The 13,026-nt window shown below is 39.7% G+C and overlaps 1 protein-coding gene across 1 annotated transcript in view; it reads right to left on the bottom strand.

Annotated features, from left to right (window-relative positions):
* Window positions 1–13,026, bottom strand: part of SETDB2 (SET domain bifurcated histone lysine methyltransferase 2) — a 99,899-nt gene that overhangs the window by 22,828 nt on the left and 64,045 nt on the right. Inside the window, exons 18-21 of the mRNA XM_067562712.1 lie at window positions 9,694–9,826; window positions 7,137–7,244; window positions 6,084–6,217; window positions 2,412–2,458 (exon numbers count right to left, since the gene is read on the bottom strand). Of these exons, the coding sequence (XP_067418813.1) occupies window positions 2,412–2,458; window positions 6,084–6,217; window positions 7,137–7,244; window positions 9,694–9,826 (422 nt within the window). The remainder of the gene's footprint in view (window positions 1–2,411; window positions 2,459–6,083; window positions 6,218–7,136; window positions 7,245–9,693; window positions 9,827–13,026) is intronic.

Here is a 13,026-nt window from a genome sequence, read left to right on the forward strand (position 1 = left end):
GTTAAGCCTCCATTTTCTTTTTGTCAGTGGAAATTCCCTCCTCACTAATTGTGTGCTTCGGGTGGATTACCCCTTTCTGGTATAACTCATATCTGGGTTCAGTTTCAAACTGACCACCTTCAGTTTATCAAAGATCATTTGTAAATGTTTTAGTTCCTGCTCAAATGCTTTAGCAGGCAGCAGGATATCTATGTATATCAGACAGGTTGAGAAGGGCATGCTACGTGATACCCTCTCCATTTGCCTCGCAAATTTGCTCAGTGCATTGCACAAGCCAAAAGCCATTACTTTAAATTGCCACAAGTGTTGTCCTGCTGGGAAAGCAGTTTTCCCCCTGTGTTTTGGATCCATTTCCATTTGTCAATATTCTCTTTTAAAATCCAGCGTGGAAAACCAGATTGAACCTGCTACAGCATCCAGGGTATCATCTATTTGTAGCAATGGATAATAATCCTTTAAAGTAACTTCATTTAATTTTCCATAATCCACCCAGAATCTGGGGCTGCCATCCTCTTCCTTAACCAGAATTATGGTGAGGTCCAAGGACTGGATAAAGGCTCAGTAATGCTTCTTGATATCTTTCCTCAAAGGCTGATAGTGCCTCTTCTGTATATTCCAGAGGTCCAATCTTTAAACCCTGTTTTTGGACAGGTGCCCTTGCCCCAGTCACTGTCTCCATTTGAGACCAATTAGGTGGTTCAGTTTTGGATCTCCTAGTCCCTTCTTTTTAACGTGTCTGATCTAATAATTGATATTTGAGCCTGTGTCAGCTATCCCTACACACATCACAGATCCTACACACTCAATAGCCACACTCCCTTTATTGTTGTTTAATTACCCAGAGCTAAACAAAAACAGTGGGGATGATCCTTCTACTTCCAAGCTTTGCCCCTTCAGCTTGGTGTGCCCTCATATTCCCAACTGGGAGAAAGGCTTTCACTAGATACTTTTGACAGTCTGTGCTGGCCCACCTGAAATTTATAACAATCCTTTTTGTGGCCAGTTTATTGTTTATTTATGTATTTATTATTTGTTTAGTGTGTATTTGCAAGGTCCTTGTTCCCCAAATGCAGGAGGAACCAAGAACAAAAGGATCAATTTCTTATCTTACAGCCCCAAGCCTCTTTAGCCAACCAACCCAAAAGTGCACTCTAGTTTTTCCAGGCTCACACTGTGTTCACAGGCTTTGCTTGCCTTTCTTGTTTTTTGCCTCTGCCTCTCTCTGTTCTTGTCTTTTTCAGTCTTTTGTCTCATCATGCCAGCCCACCTCACATTACCCCCACACATCCCTACCCAAAACAATACTCAGCCAAAAGCTTCTGGTTTTGTTTTAGGTGGGGTCTTATGCTTACAGTTATGTTATTTGAAGGGTGAGTTCACACCTAACATTCTGAATGAGGTTTTAACTCAACCCATAACAGAAGGCAGAAATTTGTGTTGCCAGCTCAGTAAGCAGTACTCTGCCCTATGACTGGTCATTATTATATTACTGTCCTAGAATGATATTAGATGACACTATGGTGCTGGAGAGGCCATGTTTTTGGATGAGATATGAAATTGGGTCATTACAAAATCCATGCACTTCTCCCCAATTCTTCTGAATGACTGTAATGTGTTAGAAAGCTGAGGAGTTTCACTCTCAAACAGGCTGCATTTCAGTGGTAGATGAAGTGATCCTTATGTGTAGTTTGTTTATCAATGTTACATTTATAAAGCTCTCTGGGATCCTGCAGAATTAAAGGCATTACTATAAAGAATTTTGAATGTGAAAAATGCTAATTTGAAAAGGTTTAATATAACTACAGATAAGAATCCCAAGTGACTACTACTGTAACAGCTCTCTTTTGGCAAATCAAGTGTTAAATTGTGCACCTTTAGTACTGTTCTCATATTTTACAAGCCATTTTGCTCAGCCCAAGTGCAAAAGGTAAGAAGCACTTGTGAAACTGTGGAATGTATTTTAAAACAAAATACTTAAGTCAAATATTGGTGTCAGCCAACTTTCTAAAAACGTGAGGCTGTCAGTATAGGAGCTATAGAAAGAAGTTATAATGTTAAATACAGGGCCAGATTCTCAGCTCGTGCAAATCAGTGTAGTTCTATTGAGAATCTGGTCCACAGTGTTTCTATTTTATAGTTTAACATTTATCTGGAAACACTCAGGACAACTCTTAAATACAAAATACTTCTTAAGTAGCATTCTTTGAATTTTCTATGCAAATACATGGATCTCAGCTAAACCATTACTGCAAGATTAGAAACACTGTTGTAACTTTTTATGAAACCCACCATTCTATAGGCTGGTGGAATGAGACTGACTTTGTTCATATGAATTACTGACCCACTGCAAATAATGTAGAATGCAGATTTAAAAAATAAATGAAATCAACCAAGCCATTAAAGAAACTCACCATAATGATTGGTCCTTTTGTCTGGGTCATGTTTTGGACAGAACACTCTAAAATATTGGTTCAATTTTAAAAGAGAGAGAAACAGTATTAATTAATTGTAAACAATATTATATTTGATTTTAAAGATATTTTCCCTCTTTTCACCAGCACCTATACTAACGATACAAAAAAACTTGAACACAAAACTGAACCTGTTCATATGGAAAGTTGAGCATTATCTTCCTCAACTATGAAATAAGACCATGTTGAGCCATGCAACAGCAGCACTATTATAATATACACTCCTGTAACTTTATTTGTAGAGCTTGACTAGACTCAAGTGTCCTTATGGTACTGTTTTGAACTAACTGTTAACTCACCATGTTCTCTTGTGACATGCCCCTACCCACTGCTTAGGTAGAGTAGCCGACAACTGCTTAATCCATTAATTCCTTTTTACCTGAATTAGAGAGTTCAGCAATGGTGTGGGGAGGGGGAAATCCCACCACCACCACCAATTGTTGCAGATTTTAGGTCAACATGGATCTATTATAAGAAACCAAGGACAGGTACAATAAACTATAATCTTATTTACCAAAAGAGTATGTAACAGTTGCTTTTCTGAAGAACACAAAACAACAGAACAAAAATGCCCTCCATTTATAGAACACCTTTCTTCCAGAAGGATCCCAATACACTTTTCAAATTGCATCACAAAGCTGGAGTTATGACTGAGATGAACTATTTTCAGGAGTATAAAAACTAGCACTGAAACGTTTTGAATAAATTGTTATAAAAAACAAAGGTGCAATCATGTACCGTGTATTTTCTAATTTTTTTAATACAGCCCTAATTGTAAAGGTCCTAATTTTTTTCTTTCATAAAAATGAGTCCTACTTTTGTATACGCAACTACTGTGACTGTTCTTTTCCTCACACAAATACCAGATGTGTTCACACGTAATAATTAAATTTAAAAAGCTAGGTATGAAATTGCACATTAAAAACAATTTGCCTTATTTATATCACAAAACTTTTATTTTTTAATAGCCCACAATCCTATCTGCTTCTTTCCTAATTTACATGTTTTAGAATACATTTTACACATTTTAACTAACCAATTCACTTATTTATAATCCTTCCATCATTCACCATCCTGCTTACCCTCTTCTGAAGCATTTCCAATGCTCCAGTACTGTTTCTACAAATGCATGCCCCAAATTATGCTAAATTCTGCAGCTGTTTTCTTGTTATAGTGCCATAATGGCCTCTTCTCATTTTTGTTCTATTCCATTTGCTTTCCTAATTGCTGCGAGTCATCATGTTGATGGTTTTAAGTTCTAAATCCCCATCAGTCAGATCCATTTAAGACGTTATCCCTTTTGACACAATCTCATTACTTTACATTTTTTCCCTGCACAATTGCATGTGTTGTCAATCCATGCCCACAGTTTTTCATGTCTCTAATTTCTCCCCTCTTGGTCAATTGCTGGCTTTATGTTAGCTACAAACTTGGGCACCCTGCTGCATGTCCCTTTATGTGCATTACTGATGTATAATACAAAAAAAACTTTGGGTCCAATCCCCATAACATTTGCACCATCACCTTGCTCCAATCAGTGATTCTTGACCTTTGAGCCACCAATTTAGAAATTTGCTACCAATCAACTTATGTGAGGGTTTAATGAGTTAACATACTAGAAGTATTAAAGTCATTGTCAGTTATGTTTCACTTTTAATAGTTTTCATTATCACATCTCCTCGCAGAAATTAATAACATTTTAAGCATAACAACCTCTTTATAAATCTGGAGCTATATGATTCATTTCTTAACAGCTGTTCAATGAGAAATTTCCAGGATGCAGAAATTGAATCCTGAAGTCTTTATTTTGGGCCAACATATTTTTTCCACAACTTCTAAAGCCATCTTATATCAGCCATGTTTTGTCTTTTGCTATCAGAAAGTTTCTCTTTTAGGCTACTCTCCTTAGTCAGCCTCAAAGATTCTGAACTGAGGTCTCAAGAGTGCTTTACAAACATTAATAAGTTACCCAGTTAATCATCACATCATCCTCATTTTACACTTAGGAAAACTAAGGCTCACGGAGCTCATTACTTGTTTAGCATCACATACCGAGCCAGTGGCAGATCTGGGTCAGTTAAACTGCTACCGGAATCAATGGAAAAGGACTATTTTTGCACTTGTGAAACATGCCTAATTGATAGCTCTACCAAATACCCAATGGAGCATTGTGAAGACCCATATTGGTTGTCGTGTCTTGCCTCTTCCTGGAAGAGGTAACAATAATAAAGTCCACACCCTCAATGAAAGAATAAACTTTTGTGATCATTCCTTAGCACAGATTCTGAGCATTCCAGACTTTACCAAAATATTAGCAACCTTCACAATTAACTGCAATCCCAACATTTAGAGTGATGAGGGAGAATCTCTTTTCTTTGAACAACCAGCACCCTCTCTGGCTGTAATTTTACAAAATTTTAGTATATGCATATACCACCATAACAGTGGGTTTGGGAGGCATTTAGAAGACTTGCTCAAAGCTAGTTCTATTCTGCTGGTATTGGGAACGCATGTGAAATACGAGAAGTTCTTTTGTGTGGAGACACAAAGTTTTCCACTAGTGTTCCAGGTGCTGAACTAGAGGGGAAACTACCAAAGCTGTCTAATGTAGAGGTCCTAGAGAGCACGGCAACATCTGTGAGACTATTCACTGAAGCATGTGAACCAGGAGTAAACCTGGATTTGGGCGAAACCAACATTTGTGGAGCAGAAGACTTTGTCTTTAATGACCAGATGGCTAATGAAAACTGTGTCTCAATTTTAGCTCCATGGTCTTTCAGGATTCTGTCAGTCATGGATATTGTCACAGGGTGGCTGGCCATTTAAAGGGAGAAGACCTAGGAAAGACGAGCAAGAGGAATTTCCTCTCTCTGGGAGTGGGAAAGGCCTCGTGGAGGTAGGATGGAGAGAACCACAGGGAGCTGGTTAGTCCCTGTGGGAGGTCCTAAGATAGGGCCTGTAAGAAGCCAGGAGGTCGCTGAGAGTCAAGAAGCTGCCAGAGTCCCTGGGGAGGGGAGGCAGTGGGGAAACCTGCTAAGAAGAAGGGCCTCCAGGGAATAAGCCCTTGGAGACAGTGCTCAGCTAAGGAGCAAAGAAGGAACTCTACAGTACCCAGGAGTACGAGTGCAGGAAACTTCAACGTAGCGTGAGGGGGCAGAAGAATAATTTGTCTGGAAGTATATTTGGATTCTTTAGTTGGACTTCTATTACCCTGGAAGGAGACATAACTGAAATATGACCTGTCCGGAAGGCTGGGCTGTGGAAGACAAATACAGACAGCCCTTCAATGGGGCCAAAGAAGTTGTGGTCAATGGATGCTAGAGACAAAGACCTCTGCAGCACCTCGACCTGACAATAGGGTGCCTACGGCGGTGAGTGGAACTGTCTATATATTCCTGTCATTAAATGGAGTTTTTTTCCATTGCAGTACTAGATAGGAACATCTTTTCTACTGCTCCCAAACACACAGCATTTCAAACATGACTGGGTTGAGAAGGACTTTTTGTGGGTACATCCACATCAATGTTTTCTGCATTTAGAAAAAAAAGTTAACCTCTTTTCTGACAATGCCACCAAAACCCACAAAAAATTTGAAAATGGTTTGTTAAATACCGGTAAATTCCTTGCCCTCCATCAGTTTCTAATGCTGCATCATCACACAGGGCACAAAAGTAGTGATAACTTCTGCGGCAGGTTTTTATCTCACATCCTACAGTGGCTCCTTTCTTACGACAGAAGTTGCACATCTACAGCAGAAGGAGTTGTGTTTTTAGCAGATATATACATTTTGTAATTAGTAACTAAAATCTTATACTTGAGAGAAAATATCTTCATCCGTGAATATGCTTAAATCTTTAACTCTCAATCTCCCTCTTCCTGTTTGTCATGCAAACTCACTCCTCCAAATCCCAACACAGCTCATTTTTCAACCAACTTTCTATCATTCTCTCTGCTCTAACACAATTAAATTAAAATCAATTAATATTCTTAGAAGTGACTCACTGATAGTGGCAGTGCTGGGCTTCACATCTGTAATTATTTCACATTAATTTTGCTCAGTTTACAAGTATATAGATGTTGGATACAATTTTCAAAAACACATAAATCCCACTTTCAAAAGCAACTTAGGAACTAAGTCTTATTTAAAGACAATGAGGTTTTGTAGGCTCCTCCCAGCATCCTGTTGCAGGCACGGAGCCTATCCACTTATTCCTTGCAATTATAGCAAACAGTTTGTTGTCAAGGCTAACTTCATATGCAAAAGGACTAGAAATTTAAAAGAAATGCTTTTCTTTCCTAGGTCCCCTAAATCAGGAGGTTCCTTAGGTGTAGGCTTAGTAGGACCCAAAGGCTGCCCTCTGCCAAAGAGTGCATTTTCTTAGAAAGGAATCGTAACAGCCTTGACTTCTACCACTGAACAAAAATGGTTACACACTTTAAGTTTCACTAAAAAGTGCAGAATCAGACTAATTAGACTAACATTAGATTCTGATCTTTAATTACTCTGATCTTTGGTATGTCAGAATGACTGGGTTTTTGTATGCATTTTATTCAAGCCTCTGTGTCACAAGGTCATACAAAAGTCAAACAGACTTCACGGTCTAACATGCTGCTGTTAATACTATAATTTATAAACTAGAAAATATCTGAAAGAAGTTGCCTTACCAGCCGCTTTCCCCTCCTGATTTCACTCTGAACTGAGGCCACATCAAACCTTGTATCCTGATTCTCTGGGTTATGCTCTTCAGATTCTACAAATCCCGAGGAATATAACTACAGACAAAAGAAAGGACAGCAGTAATTAACACAGAGTGACTCAACCAGTGAGAGACTCTGATGTATATCAGTAAGATATGATAGAAAGTAGAGAGGGCTTCATTTCAGCGTCAGGCATGAAAACTGCACTTCTAAAATAAAAAATTTCTGCATTTTTATTCACCTCACGAAGCAGTGGAGTCCTAAAGGGGCAAATTTTTATTTCTTTGTTTTTAACAAGCGTTGCCCCATATTGAGCAGGGAACAGTGTTTAGCTTTTCCACCCTCTTACAATTCAGGACCAGTGCTACTAGACTCCACCTACTGTTAAAGGAGGTTTCGCACAAAGGGAACATGGCATTTTTGCAAGACTCACCAAGGAGGACATCATCCTATGCATCCCCTCTTTTGCCAATTAGCTCAGATTTGAGAGACCTCAGTATCTTTCAGGAAGTGCTCAGAGTTGGAAGTGACAACAGAATTAAAACTGGCAATGTGATACAGGGCAAAGACTGGCAATGGATTATTAGAGAAGCAACTTAAATAGTTTGAACAATGTTTGGAAAAATTATATGCAGAATTGTATGCATGAATTCCTGTTGATGTACTCGACTATGACAACAAATTAGAAGGGATAATTAATTATTAACTATGTATGATGATTATAAGAAAGCAAATGATCATATTTAAACACAACCTAGTACCAAAATTGTTACTTAAAATATATGATAAATTTACAAGCAGACACAAAGCTTGGTCAGCTAAAGGAATAAGAACATACAGTTAAAGGTAAGAAGCCCCTTAGCACAGCTTATTATGGGATCAGGAAGACTAGCTAAGCAGTAAGCCAATACTGGTTTGCTTTCAAGAATCTGAATGTTTGTTTGAAACATATAACACTGTAAAGTGAAAAATAAAATTAATCAAAATTAATAAAGATACAAACACAAATGTGGCAAGAACAATAAGATAGCTGATCTATAAGGGGAAGAAATAAAAGAGGAGCAAAGGATTTGTGATTTATGATATCAAAAAAGAACTCCAGTTTAACGTAACATGTATCCTTCACATTAAAATAACAATGTAGGTGTGGTTATAGCAAGGAAAGTGACTGCACAGATGGCACCTTTTAACTCAAAAGACTTGCTCTCTGTGAGTTTAGAAACATACCTGCATATTTAATGACAATTTTTTCATATTACTTTTCTCCTTATACCACAGCAGAACAAACAAATTTAGGACGAGGGCTCTCATAAAAGTATACAGAATAGTTAACTAAGTTCCAATGGCAAAGCCAAATTCTGCCGTTAGTTATGCCTAGCTGAGGGCAGAATATGATGTCCAGAATCTTTGTTACTGGTGTTGATGTGAAAGAAGGAAATAACGTAGCTTTACTCAGATCCCAGGATAAGACTGCAGGGTTAGGAAACAGAAGACACATTTTATTTGCAAACTGAATAAATTTGTTCTAGAATCACAATAAACATGGAACCTCACAAGGACATTTTTACATAGCCAGTTCTTAAACTAAAACCACACCTAGTTAAGTATTCCTTATATTTAAGACACACACAGGAAGCTGCCATCTTGCCACTCTGATCATGCAAATTATGGCCCTGATCCTGCAAAGACTTGGGACATGTTTACCTTTCACACTGTAAGAAGTCTGATTCAATTGCTTCAATTGAGATTACTCACATTACATCAAATTCAGCACATGTATAAGGCTTTGCATTATCGGGCCAGAGACTGAAAGAACCTACTTTGCCATGCAAAAACATTGGAAGTCAAAGGGTTTCAAAGTTGTTGCAAAACAAGTTCATTTTTGTTCTGAAATCTGGTTACCTAATGTTAAGGCAGTTTCTATAGTTTCTAAATGTAACAACGCTTAACCAAAATATTGAACTTGTCTTGAACTCTGAAACGCTTTGACTGCCAGTGGTTTTTTTAGTGGCAAGGTATTTTCAGTCCTGCTTTTTGTTGTCCTTCCACTGCTTATTCAGATCCCTGGGCCCAATTCAGCATTGTCCTGCAACTTAAGCAGCCAGTTATAACAGTGAAAATTGGATGTAAAATGCTACTATTCTGATTTAGTAACACTTTACAGCCACTTTGCACTTGTGTAAAGTGACTATACAAAGAGCAAGACACTGGTGAATTGAGCTAGTTTTTACGCTTTTTACATTCCATCCCAACTCCTGCATTAATCTTCTTATTCCCCTCCAACTCAATGTGCCAACCATTTGGACAAGTAAAAAAATAAAACTGTCTGAAACTCTAATCATTGGAGCTCCAGAAGACCATGAAATTGTAGATCATTCACTGCCTTCTGAAACAGAGAAGGAAAGAGTTCTGTTTTCTTCTATAGTAGACAATTATGACCAATGTCCATATTGTCTCTGAAATGCTTCCCTTTGGTCTTTCTTGATTTCTTCAATATTACTCAGATGTTAAGAAAAACTCTCACCAAACAATCTTGATGAACTGCAAGGTTTTGCTTTTCTGCAATGTACATTATAGCACACTCTTCATCCGCTGGGCAAAATGCACACTTTATTTTCACCATCTTCTCCATTATCTGGAAGTCACCTGGAGAGAGACTGTTAAACAAAACATAAAACTGTTAATGTAACCACCCTATACCAGCTGGGAGGAATGGGGAGAGTGTAGCTGGAAGCCCTCACCAGCATTTCCAGAGCTAGCTGCTATTCCACTTGCATCCCAGTAGACATTGTGCCCAGTCACTTTAGCAGTGATTGACTGGCATGAGTAAAATCTGCTGAGACAAAAACAAAATAGAAGCTAGCTGCTAAGTGCTCTAGCAGTTGGGACTAGAGGAATGAGAACTAGGATTTTTTTCTTAAAATGTCACTGGTGGGGACAAGAATCAATATGAAAACTTCCAAACTTGCTCAGCAATTCATGGCTCAGTAAAGAACATTTCATGCAGATACCAACTACCTGGCATGGGCTTGTGAGTCACCTCATACGATTTGAAGCACCTTTCCTTTAGAAGATACTAGTCTGCTGCCATCAGCACCTCCAGCTTGTTCTTCCACACATCTGACTGCAGCTGCATTAAAGTATCTTCAACAGTTTAAATAAGCAACTCCCTTAAGTTATCATACCCCCAACTCCCACAAATATCCTCCCTGAGTTCACAGGAAAGAAGGAGGAAATGTTGTTTCCTTAACATATAGGGATTAGAGCAAACAGATTAGAAGAGATTTGCAAGGGAAAAGGAAAAGCCAGGAAGGTAAAATTAGAAGATAGTTCCTCAATAACAGATGGAAGTCAGAGGTCTACAACCACTGCTACTGATACATTGTCAAGGCCAGCACCACCCTAGGCAACACCTATTTTCTGTACACCAGAAAAGTTTAAAAACCCTGACTTTGCTACAAAGACCCTCTACTCTCCTTTTCTGTTCTTATTCTTCCAACGCTTTCCTACTCATCCTCTTTTGCCCTCCCACATTGTCTCATTTTTCTTATTTGGCAGCTGCAATAAGTTTTTTAAGCCATCTGCAAATTAAAGTTATAATTCAACCTCTTTCAGTACAATCTGCCCAGTGCCCCAAAGGACCTATGTAAGAGGTTCACCCAACACACTAGTAATATAAACTTTACTTTTTCTGTTGTCATGCAAGTCCCCGACACTCAGATCCTCAGCAATTGCTAGTTCCCACTAGGTGTGATGTTTCAGGATGCTCTCTGCTGATGATGTCACATCAGAGAGCACTGGAGCCTAATACCTGTGAGGACAGAGAAAATCCTGTTTAATTTCTCCAGGACTGTGTGGCTTTAAAGTTTATTTTTAATACATGAGTGAGAGAGGCAGCATGGTCAAATACAGCACTTAGAACCAGGAACTCCTAAATTCTAATGCCAGCTGTTGACTGGCATTCCTTTTGTGACCTAGGGCAAGTAATTTAAGCTTGGTCTACCCCTCTGTAAAATAGAAGCAGCACTATCCACTGGAGAGATCACTAGACTGAATCAGGAGACCAAGGGTTAATTCCTGGCTCTGCCACTTACCTGCTGTGTAATCTTGGGCAATGTTTTTGGGGGGGTTTTTGCCTCTGTTTTCACAGAAAAGGTCAACTCCCAGACTACTGAACTGGGCAGCACAGCATGGGGAGGAGGTGAGCAGCCCTCAGTGGTGAAAGAACAGGTTCAGGACTATTTGGAAAAGTTGGACATGCACCAGTTCATGGGGCCGGGCGCAATGCATCCAAGAGTGCTGAGGGAGTTGGCTGATGTGACTGCAGAGCCCTTGGCCATTATCTTTGAAAACTGGTGGCAATCTGGGGAGGTCCAGGATGATTGGAAAAAGGCAAAAATTGTGCCCCATCTTCAAAAAAGGGAAGGAGGAGGATCTGGGGAACTACAAACCAGCCAGCCTCACCTCAGTCCCCAGAAAAATCATGAAGAAGGTATTCAAGGAATCCATTTTGAAGTACTTGGAGGAGAGGAAGGTGATTAGGAACAGTCACCATGAATTCACCAAGGGTAAGTCATGCCTGACCAATCTGATTGCCTTCTATGATGAGATAACTGTCTCTGTGGATGTGGGGAAAGCAGTGGACATGACATATCTTGACTTTAGCAAAGTTTTTGATAGTTTCTCACAGTATTCTTGCCAGCAAGTTAAAGAAATATAGATTGGATGAATGGACTATAAGGTGGATAGAAAGCTGGCTGGATCATAGGGCTCTAGAGATAGTGATCAATGGCTCAATGTCTAGTTGGCAGCTAGTATCAAGCAGAGTGCCCCGAGGGTCGGTGCTGGGGTTGGTTTTGTTCTAATCTGGAAGATGGGGTGGACTGCACCCTCAGCAAGTTTGCAGATGATACTAAACTGGGGGGAGTGGTAGATACACTGGAGGGCAGGGATAGGATACAGAGTGACGCAGACAAATTGGAAGATTGGGCCAAAAGAAATCTGATGAGGTTCAACAAGGACAAGTGCAGAATCGCATGCACTGCTATAGACTGGGAACCAACTTGCTAAGCAGCAGTTCTGCAGAAAAGGACATGAGGGTTACAGTGGACAAGAAGGTGGAAATGAGTCAACAGTGTGCCCTTGTTGCCAAGATGGCAAACAGCATATCAGGCTGCATTAGTAAGAGCATTGCCAGCAGATCGAGGGAAGTGATTATTCCCCTTAATTCAGCACTGGTCAGGCCACATCTGGAGGAGTGTGTCCAGTTTTGGGCCCCCGACTACAGAAAGGATATGAACAAATTGGAAAGAGTCCAGCGGAGAACAACGAAAATGATTAGGGGGCTGGGACACATGACTTATGAGGAGAGACTGAAGGAATGGGGCTTATTTAGTCTGCAGAAGAGAAGAATGGGGGGATTTGATAGAAGCTTTCAACTACCTGAAGGCTCCAGAGAGGATGGAGCTAAGATGTTCTCAGTGGTGGCAGATGACAGAACAAGGAGCAACAGTCTCAAGTTGCAGTGGGGAAGGTGTAGGTTGGATATTAGGAAAAACTTTTTCACTAGAAGGGTGGTGAATCACTGGAATGGGTTACCTAAGGAGGTGGTGGAATCTCCATCTTTAACAGGGTTTTAAGGCATGGCTTGGCAAAGCCCTGGCTGGGATGATTTAATTGGTGTTGGTCCTGCTTTGAGCAGGGGGTTGGACTAGATGACCTTCTGAGGTCCCTTCTAACCCTAATCTTCTATGATTCTAAGTTACTTCATACCTCTGTGCCTCTGGTTTCTCTCCCACCCTTGTCTGTCTTCTCTATTTAGATTGTAAACTTTGTGGGGTAGGGACTGTTTCTCACT

This window comes from Emydura macquarii, unplaced genomic scaffold, assembly GCF_026122565.2.
Source record: "Emydura macquarii macquarii isolate MOO-44397 ecotype Brisbane River unplaced genomic scaffold, CSIRO-AGI_Emac_v2 contig_2473, whole genome shotgun sequence".
NCBI classification, from domain to species: domain Eukaryota; kingdom Metazoa; phylum Chordata; order Testudines; family Chelidae; genus Emydura; species Emydura macquarii.